Source organism: Xiphias gladius, chromosome 7 (genome assembly GCF_016859285.1).
Source record: "Xiphias gladius isolate SHS-SW01 ecotype Sanya breed wild chromosome 7, ASM1685928v1, whole genome shotgun sequence".
Taxonomy (NCBI): Eukaryota; Metazoa; Chordata; class Actinopteri; order Istiophoriformes; family Xiphiidae; genus Xiphias; species Xiphias gladius.
The window spans coordinates 27,473,797-27,492,315 of NC_053406.1; the positions used below are offsets into that span (position 1 = coordinate 27,473,797).

An 18,519-nucleotide genomic window follows, 5' to 3' on the forward strand; every position below is an offset into this window, starting at 1 on the left:
CTGTACAGACACACACACACACACACACACACCATCAAACCACTCAACCGTCATACACACGCACAGTAAATATTACTGCTGACGAAACCGAGCGGTCGGCGAACAGCAGGATTTGCAGTCACCGGCTCGTGTTCGCTTTGATAAATATTCAAAGGAATGGATTTCATGTACAGACTTTCCTTCACTGTTCGATGGTTTATTATTATTTTTAGCAGTGACGGCAACTTTATCAGCCTCGATTTAAGGCCTGAACGTTACCGAGGAAAATAATCAGAAACCCATCACACAGTGGGTTCTTTTTCTGGAACCAGTAAATCAGGGCTACAGAAATAAGATAAGGACTTCTGAAGATGGAAGACGCTGCGTTTAAGACCTCTTTTGTTGAGCAGTTCGGCCACAAATTAGATGACATCACTTTGTTAATCCCCAGAGGGGAAACTAGTTTGGTTTCCCGTGCACGGTGACAAGTAGCGGACAAGAGTCCAACTAGCCACAAACGAAAAAAACAAACCCCCACGAAGAGACACAAAATGACCTCAGAGAGTAAGAGACCTGCAGCCTCCTTTATAAAAAAGGGAAACGAATTCTTTCCCCCTGAACCAGCGAAACATGACACAACCCCTGGTTGTGCGTTACCTCATTAGCGGATTCAGTGAATAGCATAGCCAACAGTGAATTATTGCTACTAAAGTCAAGGCGGCTGCATCACGCATCAACGTGGTCACCGATCACAACACCGGCAACGACTGTGTTTGAAAACCTGATAGAGATTCTGCCGAAGAATCTTAAACTAGCTCAACGGGCCCAAGTCCCCGTCAGAGCACGGCGACAGTTCCTCATCGCCAGTGAACGCAGCATGAAACCGCACCGTGGCCACGTCAGTTCCAAATAACAGTATCTGTACAGATCAACACCGAGCGCGTTGGTGTTCTCATACGACCTGGTGCAGAGGTCAAGGCTACGTTTCCTCTGGCTCTGACTGTTTCCACGACAACAGATAAGGAAGCTCAGGAGGAGGAAACTTTCAACTACAAATTAATTCTTGTCACCAACTTAAATGGTGCAACCTGTTTTTACTAAGTTAATCTCACATTTGCTTTTAAACTAAACCATGTTGGAACTTGCACACGGTTTATTTTGTTCACTTGAACACTTTAAAGCATCAGTTCGGTTTTTTTCTGTCTTTTTCTTCTCGTCAACAAACCTCACGGCGCGTCGGTCCGTCTCCCAACGCCTTCCCTCCTCCGTCTGTGGCCCGTCGGTTCCCGCCGAAGACGGGAATCTTTACAAACACCTCACAAATATTTAGTTTCTTCTTTTGAAAAAAGGCTCAGTCATTTTCCTGAAACGGCCGCTCGCTGCAGTTTTTATTAAACAAATAAAAACTGCGTGCATTTGTTGGGGACTATTTTCAGCGGCGGATGAATCCACATCTGGTGCTGTAGTGAGTATTTGTGGCAGCAGGACGGTGTGTGTGTGTGGGACTGAGTCACTATAAAAAACTGTGTGTGTGTGTGTGTGTGTGTGTGTGTGTGTGTGTGTGTGTGTTCATCACCTTTCTATGAGCCTAAATAGAATGTGGCTTCGTGCCCATGTCACGATTTACATACCAGCTGTGATCCTTAGAGCGTTGTCAGATTTTATTCTTATCATTTGGTCTAAGATGAATCCCGGTGGATTTCGATTTAAATGGTCCATATTCTTCTCCGTCTCAGACACAGAGGTGCGTCTGGTGTGCAGAGCCGTCTTCCCCTACCTGAACACTTCGTGGGACATTTGGTGGACGGTTGATGGGAAGACGCTGGACAAGCTTGCCGACCATCAGCGCTTCAACAGCACCAGCAGGTAGGAAGAAAACATTTCTAGTTCCGGTCTGAGATTTCATTACCTTAGAGGACGAGTAGATACAGTAGATGTGCATTTATTTCAGATCCTGGTCTTTGAAGGGGATCTGGATCACGTTGATTTCACGCTACACGGTCTGTGAAGCTCTTCGCTGCCATTTGTGATTTTTCTCTTTGCCCTGTCGATGGGCTGGAGCAGAGCTGGAGCTTTAGAGCTGAACGTACCGCTGTGGTCGGACAAACAATGAAAGGCGTCTCATATAATAAATTCAGGTTAAACTTAAAAGTAAAAAGACTTCAGCACCTGAAACGTGGACATGTTAGGACACGAAGGACTTGAGACTGAAACCGTGAAAGTCTCAATTCGTGAGCGAGTAGGATCCTGAAACTATGAGACAAAAACAAAAGACGGCTTTCTAAGGATTTCTATTGAGAGAGCTGATTTATTTCACTTTTTTTGTTTTAACAAAATAAGACTTTCGCAACTTAATAATAGACCAAACAAAAAAAGACTTTTATAGTATGTGCTGCGTGTAAAATGTCCATCTACACAGGATCCAGTGAAAAGCTAAGAAAATGTGTAAAGAAAGTGACATAATTTAAATAATCAAGTCGAGTGAATACATCAATCTCAGGTAAACGACTCGACTCAGTATTTTTACTTTCCCGAGGACTCGAGTCTTTGTTCAGGTCTTTTCCATAGGACTCGAGATTTGAACCTGACTTGTCTCAGCTGACATCAAACCCGCTCTGGTACAGAAGTATTATAAGCTTCCTGTAGTCATGGTGTGACAGTAAAAGTACTTCATGTAGTCACAGTGTGACAGTAAAAGTACTTCATGTAGTCACAGTATCACAGTAAAAGTACTTCATGTAGTCACAGTGTCACAGTAAAAGTACTTCATGTAGTCACAGTGTCACAGTAAAAGTACTTCATGTAGTCACAGTATCACAGTACTTCATGTAGTCACAGTGTCACAGTAAAAGTACTTCATGTAGTCACAGTGTCACAGTAAAAGTACTTCATGTAGTCACAGTGTCACAGTAAAAGTACTTCATGTAGTCACAGTGTCACAGTAAAAGTACTTCATGTAGTCACAGTGTCACAGTAAAAGTACTTCATGTAGTCACAGTGTCACAGTACTTCATGTAGTCACAGTGTCACAGTAAAAGTACTTCATGTAGTCACAGTGTCACAGTAAAAGTACTTCATGTAGTCACAGTATCACAGTAAAAGTACTTCATGTAGTCACAGTGTCACAGTAAAAGTACTTCATGTAGTCACAGTATCACAGTACTTCATGTAGTCACAGTATCACAGTAAAAGTACTTCATGTAGTCACAGTGTCACAGTAAAAGTACTTCATGTAGTCACAGTGTCACAGTAAAAGTACTTCATGTAGTCACAGTGTCACAGTAAAAGTACTTCATGTAGTCACAGTGTCACAGTAAAAATACTTCATGTAGTTCCAGTATCACAGTAAAAGTACCTCATTGTGCAGGGACCCGTCTCCTGTGACTGGTCTCTGATTCTCTCTGACGTGATCAGATCGTTGATCCTGAGTCACGGAGGCTTCGGCGGCGTTTTACTGGTGGAGCTGCTTTTAGCTACGTCAGAGACAGGGAGAGAGTTCAGTCCACTGGTTCCCAACCTGGGGGTCGGGCCCCTCCAGAGGGTCACCAGGTGAACCTGAGGGGTCGTCACATGACTCACGGGAGAGGACAGAAGAAGAAACTCAGTTCTGTTTCACTGATCTGGACTTTTTCTCTTTTCTGTGAAAAATGTGGTTAATTTTAGCAACTTGGCCCCAAACAGTTAGTGAAATGAAACCGTGTGAGAAGTTTGGAGGGAAACTGCTTAACATCTGAAAAGTGATGAGGTGTTGGGAGTCCCTGGTTGGATCTTTAGTAAAGCACTGTGTGTTCTGTAGTAGTGAATTAAAAGTATGAAGTAGCATAAAATACAAATACTCGTGTAAACTAAAAGTACTTCAAAATGTCACTTAAGTACAGTAATTTTGCTTTTATTTTGAAATGTATGAGGTCTGTGTGTGTTTGCAGACAGGTGAAGTATGACTATGGGGACCGGACAGTGGTCAGCGTGCTGGTGATCAAGGACTTCAGGTCTGAGGACCTGAAACGGGAGTTTAACTGCTCCGTGAGGAACGCGAGAGGCTCCGAGACCCGCAGAGCTTGGCTGGAGGAGGAGGGTGAGTAAAAACCACACCTCAACCTCCGACTTTTGAAGCTGGAGTCGATAAATATGCCCCCCCCCCGTCTTGGGTCCAGAAGACACAAACCCGTTTGATCTCTGCGCCGGATGCTTGATTGACTGATTCCCAGCGGGAACGACCCAGCAGTGAATAAACGTCTGACTCAGGTCTGCTTTGTTTGGTCAGTGTCGTTGCCGTCGGTGGAGCTGGGTTGTGGTCTCGGCGTAACTCTGGTCCTCATGCTGCTGCTCTTTGTGGTTTATCACATCTTCTGGTTGGAGCTGCTGCTGCTGTATCGCTCCTGGTTCGGCACCGACGAGCGTCACACAGGTGAGCACCAGGTGGCGCTTGGACCGCCCGACGTCCGCCGGCTTCATCGTCCGATGACCCGCGTGGATCAGAAACTTCCAAGGTCTTTTATGATTAGTGTAAATTCTAAGTGAAAGCCGGGGTTCGGGTAACGTCAGAGGAAATAGTTGGTTCTCACCTGGTATTCCACATCCTTATTTTTTTTGGTGCGTGCCATTATTTCTGTATCATTTCATGATTCGCTGCCACAACAACCTGATCGACTCACAGATGCAGGTGTCAGCGGCTTTAAATTGTTTAGCACCTTTTTGTTAGTTGAACAAGACGCCGGTAGGGAGAGAGACATTCGCTGGACGAAAGGTAATAAAACTGAAATATCTGCACCCTGATACTTAATTCCTTCTCTTTACTGATGGTCCTTTCTGTCTGGAGTTTATAATATCAAGCCTTGTATCAGTAAAACAGGAGAAGGTGTTGCCAGATTTATTCAGTCAACCCCAAAGACGCCCTGGTTTCCTTCCACCGATCCCGGAGGCGCCGCCAGCCGAGGCATTTTCACTGCCGAGCCTTTAACTCTGAAAAAACACGACCACATCATCTGCTCTGCCAGTAGCGTTCACAAATTGCTGGTCAGGTTTTTACCGCTGCCCTTTATTTTCTGTCAAAGGTGCTTTCAAGGACACTCCAACATCTGAGAATTGACACTCGGATCTTACACACACACGAAAAAGACCAAACTCACGTTATGTTGATGAAATGGCCACAGAAAGTTTTTCACATTTTTTCGTACGTGCAAAACACGGATTTGTACAGGATTTGCTCCTAAAGAGTTAAACGTGAAAAACCTGCGTGACGTTGAACTCGCCCTGCAGTGAACTGCCGCGTGGAGGAGAATGAGTTTTCTCTTAGTTAGAAAGAAACTGTTCCTCTTTTATCTTGACGATGAGACGAACATGTACAAGACACTTACATCACAGAAGTCTTGACCTGGTTTCATGTGCAGATAAGAACGTGGGAGTTTACAAAATGTTCTTTTCCGTGTTGAAAAGATAACGTTTCCTCTGTAATCGATCTCGTGTGTGTGTGTGTGTGTGTGTGTGTGTGTGTGTGTGCGTCCGTCCGTGTTCAGATAATAAGGAGTACGATGTGTACATCTCGTACGCGAGGAACAGTGAGGAGGAGCAGTTTGTCCTGACGACGCTGCGCAGAGTTCTGGAGAACGAGCTCGGATACTCAGTGTGTATCTTTGACAGAGACAGTCTGCCGGGGGGGAGTGAGTACACACACGTACTGCACTACAATACACACCGATATTGCAGGACGCACAATCATACTCCACAACACACTCATACTGTAGTACGCACTCTTTTAATGCAGTACACAGCACACATCATACTGATACATACATACATGCAGTACACACTCTGATACTACAGCATAGTACACACGCTCACTGCACTACACTTGTTATTTCCTCTGCCACTGCTAATATTCCTATACTGTTGCTACTGCTAGTGGTTCTAGTAGTATTACTGCTAGTAGCCTTGCTACTGATACTACTACTACTGCTACTACTACTACTACTACTATTACTGCTACTACTGCTACTGCTATTGATACTACTACTACTGTTACTACTGCTACTACTACTACTATTACTAGTACTGCTGCTACTGCTACTGCTGCTACTGTTACTGCTACTACTACTACTACTACTACTACTGCTGCTGCTGCAGCAACAACAGCTGCTGCAACAACAGCAGCAGCAACAAGCAACAGCAACAGCAGCTGCAGCAGCAGCAGCAGCAGGCAACAGCAACTGCAACAGCAGCAGCAACTGCAGCTGCTGACAGCAGCAGCAGCCACAGCAGCAGCAACAGCAGCAACAACAGCAACAGCAACAGCAACAGCAACAGCAGCTGCAGCAGCAACAGCACCGTTTGGCTGGTTGGCTGGCGGCAGGGCGGCAGCAGCAGCGGCGGCAGCAGCAGCGGCGGCAGCTGCGGCAGCAGCTGCCAACGGCAACAGCAGCTGTTGCAGCAACGGCGGCAGCAACACGGCAGCAACAGCAGGGCAGCAGCAACTGCTGCAGCAGCAGCGGCGGCAGCAACAGCTGCTGCAGCAGCAGCGGCGGCTACTGCAACATCAACATCAGCAACAGCAACAGCAGCAACAACAACATCAGCAACAGCAGCAACAGCAGCAACAACAGCAACAGCAACTGACAACAACAGCGGCAACAGCAACAACAGCAACTGGTTGCTGGTTGGCTGCGGCAACGGCGGCAGCTGGCAGCAGCAACAGCAACTGTGACAGCAGCAGCCAGCGGCGGCAGCAGCTGATGGCAACAGCTGACGGCAACAGCAGCTACTACTACTACTACTGCTGCTACTACTGCTACTACTACTACTACTATTACTAGTACTGCTGCTACTGCTACTGCTGCTACTGTTACTGCTACTACTACTACTGCTACTACTACTACTGCTGCTACTACTGCTACTACTACTACTATTACTAGTACTGCTGCTACTGCTGCTACTGCTACTGCTACTACTACTACTACTACTACTGCTACTACTACTGCTGCTACTGCTGCTACTACTGCTACTGCTACTACTGCTACTGCTGCTACTACTGCTACTACTAATACTACTACTCCCTTTACTCCTACTACTGCTCCTGCTGAGGACAAGCGAACCAAGAAAATACAAACACAGACAGGAACATAGTCCATCCATCCATCTGTCATCCGTCATCTATCGCCCATCCATCCATCATCCCTTCATTAACCCTCCTCTCTCCCTGCAGCCATCACAGATGAGACTCTGAGTTTTGTGGGTCGTAGCCGGCGCCTCCTGGTGGTCGTTAGCCCAGGCTACGCCTCTCAGGGCTCCCAGGCCCTGCTGGAGCTGAAGGCCGGTATCGATGGCATGGCACTGGACGGGCACCTGCGGGTGATCCTGGTCCAGTACAAGCCAGTCCGGAGGAAGGGCTGGGTCAGGGAGCTGAGGAGAGCCCGGGTGGCCCTGGCAGTGGTCCGATGGCAAGGGGAGAAGTCCGTAGAGCTGACCTCCCGCTTCTGGAAGAGGCTGAGGGTGGAGTTACCTGTGAGGAGGGTTAGCAGCAGGAATGAGGAGGGGAACAATAAGGAGATGGCTCTGATGAGGCTGCAAAGTCAGACTAGCACAAACTCCCAGACAGGCCTCATCACCAACACTGTCAAAGACCCAAAGAAAGTCTTCAACTGTGCGGCATAGCCATGACGGAGGTCGGCAGTCTGTCGGGCAACATTTCCGTCAGAACAGTTACGTGTCCTAAATCACGTGTTTGCTGTCTCAACAGAACTGTACAGACATGTTAAAGGAGATTATGAGTTTCATCACCTTCAGCCGATGATCTAAAGAAAAATTCCTGTTTTCTTGGTTCAAACAAGGGTATCTGGTTCCCTAAAAATGAGCTAAATGATGTTTCTAACTAGGGCTGGGTAAAACCAGTACAAGTGCAGTTTCTGAGATTCAGTTACGTTAGCAAAAAATACTTATTTCAGCATCCTATTCATTTTCAGGCTTTTCCTACAAAACTTTTCTTTTCATTTAACAGCAAGACTAAAATATTACAGCCGAGTTAATGTTTACCGTATGCACTATCTTAGTTCTGCCTGTTAGCATGCTAATATTTTCTAATTAGCACTAAAGCCAGCTGAGGCTGATGGGAATGTTATTGGTTTTGTAGGTTATAAACCAAAGCTTTGGACGAATTTACATTTTGACCTGATGACGGTGCTAGATGGATGGTCAGGGGCTAAAAGTGTTCAAATTCTTCCTCTGGGGACCATGAATGTGTGCACCAGATTGCAAGCCAATCCATCCAAGAGTGGTTGAGATAGTTCAATAAAAAACAAAAATGTCAACCTCATGGTGGCGCCAAAGAAAAAGACAGGTGATCAATATAGAACATACGGTAGAATATGGTAGTAAAGGAATTACCACAATCAAAATTGAAATTTGGTAATACTGTGAATAATCAGTCATCATGAGCCAATTATATTTTGATGTTTCAAAACAATTTCAGCTCCTATCCCACCTCAAATGTGTTGTTAGCAAGCAAGCTAACTTTAGCAGATATTAGGTAGCTAACTTTGGTTAACTTGGTAGAAAACATTCTCCCATTAGCTAAAGTTCCAATATAAACCCATTTGAGCTGTTCAATACAACCATAACATGAAAGAACAAACAACATCCTGATGATTTAACTTTTCTTACTAGTAGTTAAAGTTGACCTGAGGGTGGGGCTAGGGGAAAAATCAGGGATCGTCATTAAAATCTAAAGAGGGCATCATCTGGAAAGCAATAACGGGATCGGGACATTTCACATCAATCCAGTCCAGCAAGTGCTGAGATACACAAAGTGTTGAGTTTACAGTTCTCCATAGATGGATGAAGCTCCAAACACAAAGAGCAAAGGAACAAACATAACAGTAAACACTTGTCGTGCTTCTCAGATTAATGCTATTTACTTTTTCACAGATATACCTTCAGTATTAGTTGTCCTCTCATTAACAGAATCATTACCATAAATCATCTCATTCATTATCATTATATATTTTATGTTATCTGTCAGTCCAGATTACAGAGCTTTGTCTTATATTTAAGAAGCCTGGCTGCAGTGTTTTGACGGCCCGGCTAAACTGCTAGAATATGTGTTTGTTATGAAGCCTGGAGTTTGGGTTCATCTCTGGGTATTTGTGCAAAGAAGGCAGAAGCAACCAACCACAGCAGCTGATAGGTGGAGACACCTGTCAGTCAAGGCAAACAAATATATACATCTTCTTACACCAAGACACATCAGAAGAAGTGAAATAAACTGAACTTGTGTCAATAAGATGCATTTTAGCATCTCAGGCTTGACAGCTTCACAGCCTCAGCTTTACTTAGCCTAAAGCTAACATTAGCATGACATTACCATGTATAAGGAATTAACATCCTAATAGTAGGATTTTTAACATATTAACATATTATTTCTCCATTATTCTCAAAGCTAAGCTAAGGCTGAATTTGATTATTTTGTTGTTCACAGGTATCTTTTGATAAACAAAAATGTTTTATAAGATGACATTCTGACCTGTTGGCGGCACTAGAGGATAAGTCAGGGGATCAGCAAAGTCAGGAGGAATCATACTCATGGGTCCACGAATGTCCAGACCAAATGTCACCCCAATTCCTCTGATAGTGGTCGAGATATTCCACTTTAGCCCAAAGTATTGGACTGATTGAGTGGCAGTTCTATCCCTAAAGCAAGCCACAACTCCTGTTTAGCTAAATATGTATTAACTTTTAGCGATGGTCTTAAAGGAATAATTTTTTCAAAATGTTCCAGAATACATTATTCTAAAAATATAAAAATTATATTTAGAGAGTATAATTTCTCGCGGGGAATACTGTAATGTATTACATTTATGGAGAGAAGTTAGGGGGGGTCTCATTTGCTTCAATACAGTCAGACTTTTCTCAAAGCTGCATCTGGTAGCCATTAGAGAAACTACATTTTAATACACTAACACTCAGCTGTGTTACTTGCTTAACTTTGGTTAGATCTTCTCCTAAATATATTTTTGGGCCTCCACTGGGAAAATGAGCCAACACCAAAATAACGTTTGGTGTCGTCAGCATAGAGGGTCATTTACAGTATTGCATTTAATAGACTTTAAAGGCACCAAGGTTATAAAACGTTACAGAGGGAACACAGACCCAGGGATGAGGGATCCATGCACTGCAACTTTCAAATATTAGTCAAGAGAAAAATGTAATTACACAGTAAAACTTATGATCATTACTTTAAAATGTTGCAATTTCTCTGCACTTTCTTTATTTTTATTTTTATTTTTTTCAGCACCGTTTCCACTTTTATACATTCAGTATACCTATGATAAATCAACTATATCAAGATATAATTTTCTTTGAAAATATGTAATATGCTATTCATCTTTAACACTTTTTAAAAAAAGTATTGTAATAGGAGAATGCATCCTGCACTTTGTCATGCTCTAATGTATTTTAGCAGTTTACAGTATTTCACTGTTTTTGTTTTTTTTTTTTTAATAAATACATTTTTCTTCCAATGGTATGTTGTCATCATCATTCATTTCAGTGTTTTTCATTTCATATCCTCCATTTGCACAAATAAGCACACACATGTAGTTAGGATCACAATGGATGTATTGAAAATGTAATTTGTACAATTATTCTTTTGTCTCCCGAAGTTTAACATGAAATCACAGATTCTTTCTAGAGGACTAAACCTTGCCAACTCTCACGTCCATAAACACCCACGTTTAATTTTCATTTCAAAATAAATTTGTAGTACATTGCACTGTTTAGTTTAATCTGCACTTTCAACTGCTTCACCACAGTATGATCATGTTAACAGGAGTAAAGTGTAACGATAAAAAATTTAAACTCAAGGTCCACTTACTGGGTCTATTATGAACTTTCCATTACATTCTACTGCCTGAATAAAAAATAGTTGACATAATTCATTCATTGATTATCTCTAGCAGGTTTGAGTTGCTGCATGCTGATTTTCTTAAAAAGGGATTTGGCCACTGGCTGCCCAGAAAGTAAGAAATCTAGCAAGACTAACCGTGTATAGCCACGCTACACAATGACCTACACATTTACATTTACCTTCCTAACTACTGCATTTTACAAATTTATGATGTGAAAATCTGGTGATCACTAGCCCTGTTTAGGGCTCTATCTTGCATGTAGGGGGACAGTCCCAGATGTTTCCTGTTGAAAATGAAGGTGAAACATTCACTATTTTCGTCATCAGAGATGGCGAAGTTAACCACACGTACATTTACCTAGCCGACCGCTAAGTCGTCATTACTGAAGTCTTTTCTGTTTGAAAAACTAACACACACCATTTGAAAACGCAATAAAGCGTAAATGTCATCTTTGGCTTTTTCTCAAGCAGACTGGCTTCTTTGCTCGGTGCTGGTGTGACACACTGTAATGGTCTTTTACTGCATTCATGCAGTGTTGGCAGGATGAGAGGCCAGGAAAACCTCCCGCCATTCCAGCGTGGAAGTGTATGTGCATTGTTTCAACATTTTAACCCACCACTGACCTTGAAGACACACCAGGTAGACAGCCTTAATTAGGTACTTTGTAATCCAACACACTAACTAGTGACACAACAAGTAGTTTAAAGTCCCCTTTTAAGTTAGTTTAATGTAGGAGTAAGAGTTCATTTTATATATTGCAGGGACACTTTATCCTGAGTCAGTTTGTTTACAACAGGAAAGACTTCAAGGATGAGGACCTGGATTCACCCTCTGAGGACACTGAATTTCTGAACCGAATTTCATGGGAATCAGTCCAAAACCTGTTGAGATATTTCAGCCTGGATCGAATTGTTGAAAGGACTGACTCTGCCATTACTATAGACCTCATAGTCTGGCGAAAACCTGATGCTGGGCTTTTTGGAACTAAGCCACAGTATGTGAAGTGTACACAAGCTGTATTCTATTGTCTATAAATACCAGATTAAGTTTTGTTTAGATTTCTCTGCTGTCTCCCTGATTAAAAGGTGTTGGTATTTTATTAGTTGTTGTCTCTGACTCTTCCTGTCTCTCCTCCGTCAGACCTGTCAGAGGCCATCCTACAGTCGATGCAGCGGAGCCGCCGTCTCCTGCTTGTCCTCAGCCCCGACTTCCTGACAGAAAAAAGCTTCAGCCTCCTGGAGTGTCGTCTGGGTCTGTACCTCCAACATGTCCACCAGGCTTCCATCGTCTCCATAGTTTACAGCTCGGTCAGTAAGCTGCCCTGTGTGGAGGTGGCCCAGCTCCGGCAGGCTGCTGCCAGTACCGTGACGTGGCGAGGGAGTCGATCTGAACCGCGGCGGTCGCGATTCTGGCTGCGGCTGAGGCTGGCGCTGCCCGTCCGGCCACTCGCTATGGGCAGGAGGCTGATCGACAGCGCATCATCTCACTCAGACCTGGCTTCGCTGGCGCTGCAGAGAGCTCAACAGATCCAGAACCAGACCCAGTCCCAGACTCAGACCCAGACCCAGACCCAGACTCAGACCCAGAACCAGAACCAGAACCAGAGAGACAGAACCAGTCGCAGCCGCAGAAACAGACGGTCTTCAGCCAATCAGAGCCGCAGACAGACCCCGCCCAGGGGGATGGGCAGGATGAAGAGGTGGGGCACGTGCAGGGAGGAGGCATCGCAGCACAGCAGGAGCTGCTCAGGTTGCACTGGGTTTGTTGGCCAGGTGGAGACTGGAGGGGTGGAGCTTACAGTGAAGAGAGAGATGCAGCACGTGACACACGACAGGACTGAGATTGGGTCAGACGCTGTCCCAGAAATAGACCCCACTCCAATTCCAGACTCCACTCACGACACACAATCAATTCCTAACCACGCTCCCATACCTGCCCTGGCCTCAGACCCGGCCCCCGACTCTGCCCTCCCCACCTGTGAGCAGGATGACGGCGGTAAACACAAGCAACAGCAGCAGCTGATTGGTTCCTGGACTTCTGAGGAAAAATGATGTCAGCAGAAAAGGAGGAGGGGCTTGTGGTGAAAACGGCAGCAACCAAACTTCGAGGCTCAAGTCACATCAGAGAGGTGGAAAAACATAAACATTAGTACAGAAATGTGTACTGAGTTCACCATCACCTGGTTTGATTTCTCTGGCTACAAACATTCTCCACTCACTTAGAGGTGAAAAGTTAAAATTAAGACAGTGTTTGATAACTTAAAAGAGATCAAGGGAACTGAAAATAAAATTCTCAATTCCTGTCAACGTCTAGAGTCACCACACAACGGAAGAACAACCTATCTGATGAGTGTTCTGTTGTTTGTCCTGTGGGTGGCGCTAGAGGAAAGGTGAAGAGGTCATCCACTGGGGAGCAGGAATGAAATTAAGGATGAGATCTGATTTTCATATATTTTAAAAATGTTGTTGAGGAAAGTCCAAGGCATGACTGAAATCATCAGGATTCATCCTCTGAGGAGCAGGAATATCATGAAAATAAATTCAGTCAGCCAGCTCCTCTGGAACTGATTATTATGTGCCTGTAGAAAGGAGCGTTAATGTTGGTGTCTCCGGCCTGTTATCCCCCCATCCCAGGAACCCAGTGAGTGGGGGGGCGACAGTACGAAGTTAGAGCCTGGAGGTCGATGCCGCGGTGGAGGTGGGCCTTTTTAGAAGCCATATGAACGGCGGCGGCGGCATGGACTTTTTATTTGTAACACATTAACGCTCCCCTCGTCGCCTCCGTCCATCCAACATGAGCTGAACGCAGCGTTTTCCTCCTGTGTCAGCGGCTGAGCTAATATCAGCTCAGCTACGTTCTACATGAAGTAAAGGACGCAACTGAAAAGTCAAAACGACGCCCTCCAAGGCAAAATATGTAAACATAAGATTATGAAAAAATTAAAGTTACGTATCTGACTCCTGAGGCTGAAACTGAGTGACACATGACCTGAGTGTGACTTTTTTTGTTACTGACCACACAGGTCAGTACGTTTTGTCATCTGTCCTGTTTCCTGAGGTACAGTCTGGGAACTGAATGAGTCACATTCATTTATGGGATTTTGTTGTTCACGGTTCAGCTTGGTTCCTAATGTCTGAGTCTATTCAGCTCCGTTGAGTATTACCTTTTTTTCCCCCATGGGTCTGTTTCAGACGAGGTATTTTCTGGATACTCCCAATGGGGAAACTTTGGTTGTCGGGCAGGAACCACTCTCACAGATTTGCATGTTCTACAAAAAGTAGCACTAATTTGACATGAAATCATTGTAATGAAATTGTAATTCCTCCATCTGAATTGATATGCAGTTTAAATATGATATCAAAGTTGACTAAATTAAAATGTATAACTAAAAAAATACTCACTGTACTGTCGTGGTCATGGCTGCCGATTTACTGAGAGGTTTTTTAGATTCGTGATTTTATTGGCGGGCTATATCTCTGTCTCTGTCACGGCACCTGACAGTCTAACATCACCTACTGGTGGGTGTAATAGGTTCACTGCAGGTGAACCGGGCCTGGAAAGTAGACGAAAGCAGAGGGCAGAGACCAAAAGCTGCATCGACACTGTTTCCAGCCTTCGGTCCAGACAGGAAGTCTCAGAAACACCCACATCCTGTCAGATCACACCCTGGTTTGATAAACTGTTATCAGACCAATCTATGCAGCTTGCTCTCAGGCTCCAGTCGTTGCAATGACGTCCCTCTATATGACAGGTCGGACCATTAAAATGCTGCACAGGCGATCTGTGACCGTCGCGTCAGCGGTTATGACTTAACCTCCATATCGATCAGCCGTACTACAGGAACATTTATACGGGCTGAATTCTTACGTGAGGCGGCCGTCGTATCAGCCTGCTGTAGATGAATCATCTGCCCAGGCTTCGTTGTTGGACCCGTCCCTCTCAAACTAAAGACATTCAAAACATGAACCCACCAACATACACGAGGGGGAGGAAAGAATCCAAGACAAAACCGTTTTCAGTGTTGATCTGTCAGATATTTAGACAGACGTCATTTTAAGAATCCTCACTTCCCACCTGTTTAAGTAAAGATGCAAAGGTTTTATGTTGCCTCATGATACTTAAAGAATCAAATCAGTAATGTTGATATTGTAGACTACAGTCTGCGAGATCCACGTGTAATATGAGCTGGATGTTTCCAGCCAATCAGACTGATAAAAGTCACATTTATTCTGTTAACACAACAAACCTTCATAGAGCAAAATCTGACCAGGAAAATCAAAATATCTCCAGTTAAGCAAAAAAACGGTGCGGGGAGGGAAACCTGGAAACCTGGCACACCCCGCACACGCACCCCCCACCACCACACAGGTGAGTTTACTGGGCTGCGGACAGGTGCTGCCGTCTGCGCGGCTGTGTCTCCTGCTTGTCATTTCCTGGATCTGAAGCGGAAAATGTTCCACCAAAGCAGAGCGGTGTAAAAACCATCCCACGGTGGATCCTCCGGAGCGCACTGTCCCTTCACCTCTAGAAGGGTCTGTTGGTTTGGTTGCTTGTCAGCAGGATTAAAACGACCGAACCGATTTGCACCGAACTGGGCTGAGGGATGGGACGTGGACCAGGGAGGAACCCGTTACGTTTTGGGGCAGATCCAGATCATTTACTATGAATTAGCATTTTTTTCTCTGAAGTCTGGTGTATGTTTCTTGGAAACTGGCCCAGGCAGAGGTCTGCGCTCTACTGAGAGCAAGACCGGTTGACTGATTGATTGTAGTTCTGCTTTTCGAATTGCTGGTGATGTAACTCTGCACGTTCCACACATGTTTCACAGTAAAAGCGAATGAAAAGTGTGGTTGGAACTGACGGAAGGCTTCACAGTGAGACTGAGAGGAAGTGCTGAGTTAATATTAACAGGAAATGGGAGGGTGTATACAATGTAACAGCAATATCCACGGTTTCATGACCAGCATCCTTTGTTTTTAATTGAATAAAGGCAAAATGCACCCAAAATAATCTTTTTTTAACAATTATTATTATTAAGAGCAAATAAGATCACAAAACACGTGAATTATTTATTTTCAAATGAATAATTTGTGTGACTGAAGGAGCCGTATGCAAAGTGGAACCTCATTGTTGAAGTTTTGTGAAGGATGGAAGGATTGTTTAAGGGCTGCCCAGGATAACACAGTGTTGTTTAACAGCCAAAGTCTGATGTGTGTCCACATATCTCTGTCCAAAAAATCAAAATAAAAGTGCATTACATCCAGCCAGGGGATTTAGATCAGATGGGATTGGTCTGGCTGCTCAGTGGCAAACGCGCAGCCGAGCGTGATGAGTGCTGCTGAGGCATTAACCCCTGAGGCGTCAGAGTTTGATGAAGGGAAAAGAAACGCGATGATTGAATACGGAGAAATGAATTCAGTTTTCAGCCTCGTTTGATGACAAAAAACAAAGAGGCGGGTAAATGTTTTGCACCTCAAGCTGTTTGAAAAGCCCCAAAATAGTTTGTAGTTTAAACTGAGTTTATTGGAAAATATGAAACGGTTGCACGGTGTCTGGCCTGTTCTGAGACTTGCTCATTTTTTCTGATGAATAAACAGAGCGTCTCTCTGATGTCTCTCCTTCCAAGAGGATTCTGGGAAATGTAGGACATGACAAAGTGAAGACAGGAAAGTGCAGTCGATTCCCTGTGAGGCGACTCTGATGTGAATGCTTTCGACGCATCTTCTGTTTGTGGTCCTGCCGAACCGAGCGAGAGTCAGTCCCGGTTCTCCTGCTGCAGAGCGGTGACATCCTGGTGTGCGCTGTCTGTCCTGAGACCCGTCTACTCACGTCAGTACATACTTCATCATTTCAATGTAGGGCCAGGGTTGTCTGTTCCTGTACAAGGGTCAGTCAGGAGGAAGAGCTTTTCATTGTTTTATTCTGCAACTTTTAGTGGTGACACTTCTTTTTGGTGGACGTTTGATTTCACTTTCCGCCGATCCCTGCTCCTGGTTCAGCGACTGATGACCAGAATGACTGACTTCCTGTCGCACCACTGCAGTTAACCTCACAGTAATTTGACATAGTGTTATTATTATTATTATTATTATTATTATTATTTTGAAATCCTGGCTCTACCTGGTGATCACAGGTGGCTTCAGGTTGGAGAATGAGGGAAAAAGTCAGAAAAATCAGCACAAACCAGCAGCTGAGGCTGAATCACCAGGTGTCGCTGTTTGACCATCGACCTGCTTAACCCTGAGTGTGTGTGTGTGTGTGTGTGTGTGTGTGTGTGTGATCTGTGTTTCTGTCTTTTTAGAAAGTGAGGACACTTCTTTTCCTGTCCTCGCTTCTTCTGTTTGGCGAGAATGGTATTTGATTTAGGTTCTTTAATTTAACTTACTCAGTAATTTAAACCTGGATTTCTCACCTTAAATGAAGTTTGATTTTATACTGGAGGCGATGGACAACTAATCATAAAATGGCCATATTCATATTCATATTCAAGATTCAGTGGTTTCATTTATCACATACACACACAAAATGTACAGTGAAATGCTGGATGACATACTATCGAGGCTGTAATACGACTAGTGTGCAATGAAGAAGAACATTTAGAATACAAGTAAAAATGAGAAGAATAAGAATTAGGAAAGTGAATATAAAGGATACAACGTCAAAATAAACTAAACGTACTTCAGTATATAAATGCCTGTTGACGGCGGTTTTTCACTCAATAAAAATGTGAAATGTACATACGTCACAGTTGTGAGGCAGATTGTACAATAAAACTTTTCTAGTGCAAATATGCAAATGTACATGTACATGCATGTGAAGGAGTCAGACAGGACAATGTGCTAGATAAGTCCAAGGATGTGCGGAGGCCAGAGTTCATCATCCTAAAGGTCTGAAGAAAGGGACTTTTTCTGACTCTGAGTTGGATTTGTGGCTACAGAGGTGTTTGTCTGAGCGTAGAAGCTAGAGCTGTCTGTTTCTGGGTTGTTGAGGATCCTTCATAATCCTTCTAGCTCTGGTTCTGCACCCTCAGGTGTATGTGTCCCACAGAGTGGGATCTGAAGCTGTACCACCCTCTGTAGGGCTCTGCGATCCTGAGCAGAGCATGTCCATTACTCCCCCTCTTTTAGCACTGGTTTTGGTCTCCACCAGCTCCCGAGGGAAACCTCTGGCCTTTTAGCTGCTAAACGCTCCACCGTGTCCACCAGCTGGTTCCTGACCATGTCTCTCTGGTGTTTGCTGCTAAGCAGGTAGTGGACAGTGGCTCTTTACAGATGTTTCTCTTAAAACATCTGCCCGCTGTATGAGAGCAGGGAGAGTGAACCAGATCAGTGAAGTTCTGGTCCGGACAGATAAACAATGAGTTGAGACTCACTGTGAAGCTGATTATTCTGTGTAACTTTATCACAACTAAAACGGTGAAACTTGTGATCTGTGTCTAGATTTTGCCGAACACTGTGCAGATCCAGGTGCGTCTTTCAACTTCCCAGCCTCTCTGTCATTTCTGTGCTGACTGAGTTACCTGGACAGGTGAGGACGAACCAGTCTGGTTCATTAAGCTAAGAATTTCAAAAACCTGGATCAGGTGTGTACTGGCTTACAGCAGAGTACGCCAGGCAGACTGAAAGTTCATACCTTCATCTCTAAA

The 18,519-nt window shown here is 44.3% G+C and overlaps 1 protein-coding gene across 1 annotated transcript in view; it reads left to right on the plus strand.

Annotated features, from left to right (window-relative positions):
* LOC120792029 (interleukin-1 receptor accessory protein) overlaps positions 1–10,423 on the plus strand; it is a 28,717-nt gene extending 18,294 nt beyond the window's left edge. Inside the window, exons 8-12 of the mRNA XM_040131020.1 lie at positions 1,716–1,845; positions 3,906–4,054; positions 4,244–4,387; positions 5,496–5,639; positions 7,178–10,423. Coding sequence (XP_039986954.1) covers positions 1,716–1,845; positions 3,906–4,054; positions 4,244–4,387; positions 5,496–5,639; positions 7,178–7,626 — 1,016 coding nt within the window. The 3' untranslated portion in view covers positions 7,627–10,423. The remainder of the gene's footprint in view (positions 1–1,715; positions 1,846–3,905; positions 4,055–4,243; positions 4,388–5,495; positions 5,640–7,177) is intronic.
* The last annotated feature ends 8,096 nt before the right edge of the window (positions 10,424–18,519 follow it).